Raw genomic sequence first — 8,829 nt, 5'->3', positions numbered from 1 at the left:
TTCAGTTTTTTAAATTTAATGTTTGAGATGCATTTGGGTGGCCAACTGTAAACTTCCTCTATGCATTAATTATTTGCAGATGTTGAGGCTGTGAGTGGGGGGGATGGAGGGTGCTGGAAAAATCCATGCCCTTTGTTCTTCATGAGGACATACTTTAATGGACATATTTACAACTTTGTGAGCTCAATAAAAAAGGTTAACTTTGCCTGAAATATCAAATTATGTTTTCTCACATCTTAGAAAGAAAATGGAATTAAATCTGAAGCAGTCTAGAAATTTTAAGGTTCATACAAGACGAGGATAACATCTAAAGGGAGCAAACATTTTCCATATGCCAGGCACTCTCCTAGAAACATTACATGTGTTGTTTTATTAATCCTTATCCCCCTTCACCACGAAGTTGCTCTTATTGTTATCTTTATTTTAAAGTTGAAAAATCCTGAAGATCAGAGAGTTGAATTGAGTTGCCTAAGGCCACACAGCTGATGGCCTATTATAAAGACTCTGATTTTAAAGCTGAAGTCTCTTTCTCTATGGGAGATTGAGGAAGAATGAATAGCAGGGCATGAGACAAGTGCTTTCATTGGACTGAACCGTTGTCAGTGCTGATCTAACTAGCAGTCATCAAAACCCTTGGGGGAGAACATCATCTTTATCATTATCCCCATTGGATAGATGAAGAATATAAGACACAGGGGCTAAACGGCTTGCCCAAGATAAACCAGTCAATAAAGGCAGAACTGGAATTTTATTTTATTTTATTTTTTTTTTTAATTTATTCAAGGTAGGCTCCGTTTATTAGAGTCATACACAACTGACTATCTCAGTGTGACTCAAGACCACAAAAAACCCATTTCTCCTTCACTTCTGAGTCCTGGGGTTAAGACCTAGACCAGCAAGTGTACTGCTTGGGGTCCATTCACAGGTTTACAAGTTTTTCATTGAGGGCAATCTGTGACTGTGTGAGGTTGGCCAGGTAGGTCACCATCAACAGGTCCCAGCCTGTTGATGTTGCTGTTGAGCATGGTCTCGAAGTCATCGGGAACTATTTTCGGTACTTGGTTAACCAGGCTCATCAGGAAGCGGCCCACAGTATTGTCAGCTGACACCTTTCCAGACAGTACATCCTCTGCATATTGCAACACTGTGCTCAGGGCATCCTGGATGCGAGCTGATGCCCCTCCTACTTGCTGCAAGTCACTTGAGAGTCCAATCACTCTGTTGGGGCTAAAGCAGGTCTTCATGATTAGGTCAACTCGGATGCGTTCAGTGTCATAGTATGCGTATTTCATTGTCAGAGGTGTGAACATCACTCCCATGGTCCTCCCAGGGACACCCATTAAAGTGCTGACATAGGCTTTGATGCTCATGCCGCCGTTCTGGAGACTTGTGTCCACAGTGAGGTGGATGGGGTTGGGGGCCTCTCGGCTGTAGTACTCATGGATCAGCACAGAGTGCTCTGTGATGTCATGGCCTGTAGCGTACCAGCCCAGGATGAGCTCATTTGGAGAAACTTTTTTATGCAGTTCATACATATTCTTAGCAAATTCCATGTCAACAGCCACTTCATCTTCTGACTCATTGTGCGGCACTGAAAAGCAATTGGTGACCTCCACTGAGTGTTTGTCGACAGTTCCCAACAGGGTCCCGATAACTCGGGCAGCACCCTCATTGCGTCTCTCGTAGCTGTCCACAATGGAGGCCAAAATGACTGGGTGCAGCCTGACCACGCGGCCGCCGACGAAGGGCCCTGGAAGAGCAGGACCAGGCAGAGCAGGCGCTGGGGTCTGCGCTGGAGCTTGCGCTGAGGCCGGGGTCTGGCCAGGAGCTGCAGTTGTAGCCGCTGCTGCCGCAGGGTTTGAGGATGAGGCTGGAGCCGCAGCGGGAATAGGAGCCGCAGCCGGTGCTGGCGTTGGCGCTGGAACTGAGGCTGGGGCCAAGGCTGGGGCCGCCGCCGGGACTGGGGCTGGCGTGGCCGCAGGAGCACTTGCTGGTACCGCCGGTGTGGCCATCTTGTCGAGAAAGAAGGATGCAGGAGCCAGAACTGGAATTTTAATGCAGATTCTACACTCTTAACCACTCTGCCACATTGCCGGTTGAGAGAGAGTGAAGCACATGGCAAAGTTATCTCCAAATGAATGTTATCTAAAGTCTTTCTGATATTGTTCATGCCATTAAGAATGGTACCGTTTGGCTATGCAGGGATCCTTTAAATTGTAAGCACAAAGAAGGCCCAAGACTTTCAGTCCAAATGAGACCAGAGACTCAGACACTGGAGCAGCTTGCTCAGGAGCAAAGGACTAGTCAGAGGCAATGACAATATCGGCCTCCAGGTCCCCTGGCCTCCAGTCTGGGACTTTCACCAGTGTCCCCCTCACTCTTCTGTCAAGTCGGTCAGATGTTGGAGGCTCTGTAGTCATGGGAAAGAGGATAAAGACAGAATTGCTGCTCTCAGCAGAAACACTGTAATGGAAACCATTTCACAGGCTGTGGCAGAAGGAGCCTTCCCTCATCACATGTTAGCTTCGGGAAGAGTTTATGACTCATTCAGGACGTTTGGGTGTGTCAGTTCCGCAAAACCAGGGTATCCTGGGCAGAGTCTTAGAAGACAGGAGTCAGGGATCTCATCTACTCCAGGGAGAGGGAAGGTGGCTGTCTATTAAGAAATACTGAAAGGCCTCTCAACTGTTCTTCTGTAGCCACCAGGGGAGCAGGGACTTGAAATTTCTGAGTATTTCTCATCCAGTCATTTCAATCATGACAATATAGTAGTTCTGGAGATGAAATATTTAAAGTTGTAAAGAAAGAGTGAGTTTTTAAGCCAGATCAATTGGCATGCAACCCTGTTTCCTCATTCATAGAATGCACATACATACCTACCTTGCAGAATCACAGTGGGGGTTGATTGAAATAAAGCCTGAAAAATTTCTAGCAGACAAAAGGCACTCAATGGGTGCAAAGTAAAGGTTGAATTGATCTCCTCTTGATAAGGTGAAACCAAAGCCAATGAAAACTATTTGGAGAATATAGCAGGCTGAATAATGCTCCCCTGGGAGACGTTACCTTATATGTAAAAAAAAAAAAAGAAAAAAAAACCTTTGCAGATGTGATTACGTTAAGGATATTGAGATGAAGATATTGAGATAAATGGCTTTTATGAAATGGAGTCAAGAGGATCAGAGTTAGGAGAAAGGCTGAAAGATACCGTACTGTTGGCTTTGATAATGAGGAAAAGGCCGTGAGCCAAGGACAGCAGGCAGTCACACAATCTAGAAAATGTAAAAAAAACAAAAAAAAACGCTCTCCTCTAGGGCCTCCAAAAGGAACATAGCTTGCTGACACCTAAATTTTATCCCTATGAGGCTGACTTAGGACTTCTGACTGCCAGAATTGTAAGATAATAAATGTGTGTGTGTGTTTGTGTGTGTGTGTGTGTTTGAAGTCACTAAGTTTGTGCTAATTTGTTAAATCAGCAATAGGAAACTAATACAGAGTGATATATCACAAGCAAAACATTCGCCCCAATATAAAGAACATCCCTATAAGTAGGTGTGACCCAATAGCTCAGAGACCAGCAGCCTGTGAATATAGACGTGGTCACAAGTTCATCAGTGTGTAAATAATGGTAGTTCTTAACAACCCCCATCAACACCACCATTAATTTCCAATAACCCAGTCTTTATTTTTTAATGTTTCCCTGTCCCTTCAAACATTCTCAGGAACAAGTTCACTCAGTCTTTCTTTGAAATCCTTCCATGAGCAGAATTTTAGGAGGAATCTTCGCAAAGCCACAGACACTGTAATCTTGGTTAGAGCCCAGGTCTCTCTCAGGCACTCCTCCAACTACCATCCTGCTCCACACATCTTTGTCCAATGTTGTCACTCAGTCTAGAACTATCAGAAAGAAAAATCTTTTGAATAAATTGTCATATTTGTTGCCAATCTCCAAAGAGCGCTGCTGCTTCCCAAAATCTTATAGTTTTTTCATAAACATGATTCCTTAAGCTTTAGATAGCACCCTCACACTCTCTCATCGGGCCAGGCTGAGTAGAAATTAATCATGGTATTCCCTCTCAATTTTACCTCTACCCTCTGTCCCACATGTCAGTATGTCTCCCTCTTCCTCCAGTTAAAAGCTAAAGCACCGTCTTTGTATAACAACTTATGCAATTGGACACTTGATATGGAAGAGTACCATTAACTCCACTTGCCAGACACATATGAACCCCAGCTCTAGCTTGTGTAAAACACTCTCCCTACCCAACCTACCTACGAAGTTGTACACAACCCTGGATTTGGAGAGTCTATTCCGGGATCCCTCAGGGTGGGGTGGGGTGGGTGGCAATGTAGAAAGCATGCTCTCTAGAGGCAGCTCATGCCCAATAGGAAAAGAAGAGACAGATACTCACTAAGGATGTTTGCTAAAGATATCCCCCATGTTCATTTCTCATTGTTCTCTAGTATCTGACTATGAAGGGGCCAGGTTGGCCGAGGATGAACATAGTGTCTTTTCTATAAGAGGATCCTAGAGCAGGAAGCAGCATGTTAGAGACCGTTTTCAGAGTATCACTCTTTCTTTGACAGCTAGAGAGGTCCTTTAAGTGAAACAATCCTGGCAGCAGCAACACTGAAGTGTCTTTTCCTGCCCATGAGAATGAACACATCAGTAACAGGACCTGACCTGATATTTCTGCAAACTCTATTATGGAGACGTGAGAGGGGGATCAAAAAATTGAACTCTCTTTCTCATCCAAGCTTGAAACCAATTGAAAATTAAGGCAGAGGAGTAAAGGCAATGGGGGAAATCAAAACCACCGTTGTTACTTGTAGATCTCAAATTGCAGGATATGGCTCTACCAATGAACAAATGGAGCTCCAGGATTAGACAGACCTACCTACCAAGTTGTAGACAACCCTATATCTAGAGAGTCTATCCCTCAGTCCCTGAGAGGGCAAGGTAGAAAGCATGCCTGCTAGAGGCAGCTTATGCTCAATAGCAAGAGGAGAGATAGATGCAACGCCCTGCACATCCAGCTCCTGGAATCACCAAGTGGATGGTCCCCCCCTTCCTCCCTGGTCAGAACGAGTGTGGGTATGCAGACAGACTAAGAGCATTACGTGAGTGGAATTCCACATGAAGCTCTGCCCCCACTGTAGAAGATTGTGTCCTTGTCAAAATACTCACTGCACCTTTCTCCTGGGCTCATCCCTTTGACAGCATTATCCTTCCTGTGGCCACGAGACTTGCTTTGGTCAACAAGATGTCAGTTGAAATGACATGAGCCATTTCTTCGCAGATGCTCTGAGAGCCATCGTGTGTCTCTGCCATCTTTTCTTTCCTTCTGCCACTGAATGGCATGCCCCAGATTAGGGATTCTCCATCAGGCTTGGTCGTAGGATGAAGAGGGAATACAGGCGCAGTGGCTCACACCTGTAATCCCAACACTTTGGGAGGCTGAGGTGAGAGGATCACTTGAGCCCAGGAGTTCTAGACCAGCCTAAGCAACATAGTGAGAGACCCTGTCTCCACAAAACAATCTTAAAACGTAGCCAGGCATGGTGGTGCAGGCCTGTGGTCCCAACTACTTGGGAGGCTGAGGTGGATTGTTTGAGTCTGGGAGCTGAAGGCTGCAGTGATCTGCGATCATGTCACTATGCTCCAGGCTAGACAAAAGAACAAACCCTGTCTCAAAAAAAAAAAAAAAAAAAAAAAAAAAAAAGCAGTGGAGTAGAATTTTGGCCAACTCACAGTGGACATGAATATGAACGAGAAATATATATTTGTTGTTTTGTGCCAGTAAGAGGTTGTTATTACAGCCCACCTTGTCTCACACTTACATATACAGGGAATCTCCTCCCCAGCAACTTCCCTTCCTCTCTAGTCTCTATCCTTCAATCAATCCATCCATTCACTGTTGACACCAGTCCCTGTTAGAGCTGCAATAATGAATAAGATATGCGTAGTGGGGGATCCAGTCATGTGAAGAAATAAATGGAAAGTAGTCAGTGCTATGTTAGAAGAATGTACAAAGTTCCTGGAGAACCCAGAGGAGGAGGATGATTCAGAACAGCTGAGGGGATCGGGAAAGGCCCCAGGCAATCTCTGCAAGAACCCTTCATTCCAGGGAGTTCCTACAAAGCGTGACTGAAACTCTAGCCACATTTTGTTTTTGTCCTTATTCCCTGGAACACAGACCCAGCAGAAAAGGCAACCAAGATGTTGGGGGAATTGCCCCACACATACAGGATATATGTCAAATTCTAAGAAATGCCATAAGGATTCCAAGGAATAAGGGACACTTTTCATCCTGAGCTGGCACAGAAGGTCTTTGAGGAGTAGACAGGATTTCAGCCAAGCAGTAAAAGGTAGATTGGATTATTTCAGGGGTGTGGGGTAAATGTTGGGGCAGGCCATTTCATTTATTTATTTATTTATTTTTGAGATGGAGTCTCCCTCTGCTGCCCGGGCTGGAGTGCAGTGGCATAATCTCAGCTCACGGCAACCTCCACCTCCCAGGTTCAAGTGATTCTCCTGCCTGAGCCTCCTGAGTAGCTGGAACCATAGGCGCGAGCCACCACACCGAGCTAATTTTTGTATTTTTAGTAGAGATGGGGTTTCGCCATATTGGCCAGGCTGGTCTCGAACTACTGACCTCAGGTGATCCACCTGCCTCAGCCTCCCAAAGTGATTGGATTACAGACATGAGCCACCCCACCCATAGTGGCAGGCCATCTTAGTAGAAGGAAGAGAATGTACAAAGAACCAAATGCAGGAGAATAAGCTCTATTCCAGAGATGGTGTAGAGCAGGAATGCAGGAGCAGTGTGTGAGTGGAGTGGAGGAAAATGAGACCCAAAGGGTGGCCTGAGAGCCAGATCCTAAATGCAAGACTAAGGGCAGTGCCCTTTAGGTGAGAAGAGCCATTGAAGTCTCTGAAAACTGAAATGACATGATAGAAAAGACATTTCGGGATAACAGGAAGATGACCCTGGTATGATGGAGAGTGGAACTGGAGGGCAAACTGGAGAGGGGCTACTAAAAGGGTTACTAATGGGGAGGCTGTTTAATGTTCCAGGCAAGGTAGGAGGGATCCTAACCAAGGAAGGGTCCAAAAGAGAAGAGGAAACAAAAGTAAGAGAGTCATAAAGAAGGGATCCACAATTAATGGTGTAGGGGTTCTGAAAGCAGCTTGGGCAGTCATGAAAGAGGACCCTGAGGAGGTGTTACAGCAGGGCCCTGAATAATGAACAAAATTTAGATAAACAGAAGGGAGTAGGGAGGGCAACATAAGGAAGTACAGTTTTTCAAGGTGAGAAGTCTAACTTGATTAAGTAAAAGTTTTCTGTAGTGGTACTACTGAAGATAAAGGCAGCAAGTTGAAAACTACATGTATATGTACTATGCTCTCCTTCTTTTAGTCCTCTTAAGAATGCTATGAGTTCTTCTCTATTAACCCATTTTATAGATGAGGAAATGGAGACTTAAAAAATATTGTATGCAAACCACCTACATAATTTGTGTGGCCTGGTGCAAAAAGAGCCTTCTTGTTAAAAAATTATTAAGACTTTCAAGGCCGTGACAGCAGAGTAGTAAGCCAAGCCACAAGGCCCTTCTGAGCACCAGGCCCTATACAACTGCCTAAGTCACATGCGCATAAAGTCAGCCCTGGTTCTATGACTTGCCCAGCTCCATACAGCAAAAAAAAAAAAAAAAAAAAAAAAAGAGTCAGAGCTACAAGTCAAATTGCTCTTGCAGCAGATGAGGAGAAAGTAGGGTTGACGTGAAGGCTCCTGCAGCCTGGATCTCTGCATCATATGGAGTCAAGCCTCCATTATAGCAAGAGTGTGAAATAAACTTTTGTTGTTTTAAGCCACTGAAATGTTGGGAGTGTGTATTACTGAAGCATCACCTCTCTCATGCTTACTCATATACTAAAGCACAGAAAAATCTCCTACAGCTGGGGAGGTAGGTCATGAGCCTCAACAGCCAAGACCTGTGTTCTTTCCTCAATATCTATGTCTTCCAATTGCAGGTCACAACCTGTTAGAGAGTCATGAAAACAATTTATTGGGTCACAGGCACATTTTTACACAGGAAATAATTTAATAAGTAAAATATCATAGAAACTGTGTGTGTGTTACTTATTGCAGTGGTATTTTTTATGAAACTTTTCCCACTACATGTGTGTGTTGAGAGTCACAATAAAAAAAAATGTACTTCTGACTATGGGTTATTGTCAAAAATGTTAAAAGCCACTGCTCAACATCATGCTTTTGACACAGGAAAGGAAAAAAAAATCTACACACATCACCCTGACAGCTTGGATACTCATAATACCTTTTGAAAACAGCTAAATGGGAGGAAACTTGGGTCCTTATTGTCAATGTAGTTAAAGTTTTGGACTTTACAGTTTGCCAGATAGAAAGCATTCCAGATCTTAACCAATATGAAACTCAATCTTTGTAATATGCTCCTTTAACTCCATCAATCCTCTATCTCCTCTGCTCCAACTCTTATTCTGCCATAAAAGAATCATGAAGTCATCATTTCGGATACAGAGAACAAACCCTCATTGTCTCATGACAAATTCCGGGCACAGATGTGCCCACTGGAGCAACTACAAAAAAGCAGGCAAGAAGCCACTTTGTCACCAGCACCGGGCCTGGTGCCAGGCCTCTTCCTTTCTTTGAATCCTTGATGGGCTAAGCCCCTCAGAAGTGAGTCATCAAGGATTGCCAGTATCTGCCCATGGAGGGAGACCCATTTACTTTGAAAAACTCTGCAGGAAATACTTGTGCTTTGCTCTGCCAGAAGCTGTCAAATTTGCTC

The 8,829-nt window shown here is 44.4% G+C and overlaps 1 protein-coding gene across 1 annotated transcript; it reads right to left on the bottom strand.

Moving 5' to 3' along the window:
• Positions 1-772: 772 nt before the first annotated feature.
• LOC129043991 (eukaryotic translation initiation factor 3 subunit F-like) lies at positions 773-3,058 on the bottom strand. Its single transcript, XM_054501470.2, has 2 exons — positions 2,881-3,058; positions 773-2,774 (listed from the first exon to the last, which is right to left on the bottom strand). Exon 2 carries the CDS (start codon positions 2,010-2,012, stop codon positions 939-941), a length of 1,074 nt encoding a protein of 357 aa, XP_054357445.1. The 5' UTR covers positions 2,013-2,774; positions 2,881-3,058; the 3' UTR covers positions 773-938.
• Positions 3,059-8,829: the final 5,771 nt, after the last annotated feature.

The sequence above is a fragment of the Pongo pygmaeus genome, chromosome 13 (assembly GCF_028885625.2).
Source record: "Pongo pygmaeus isolate AG05252 chromosome 13, NHGRI_mPonPyg2-v2.0_pri, whole genome shotgun sequence".
Classification (NCBI taxonomy): Eukaryota; Metazoa; Chordata; class Mammalia; order Primates; family Hominidae; genus Pongo; species Pongo pygmaeus.
This window is presented reverse-complemented; position numbering and strand designations above follow the sequence as displayed.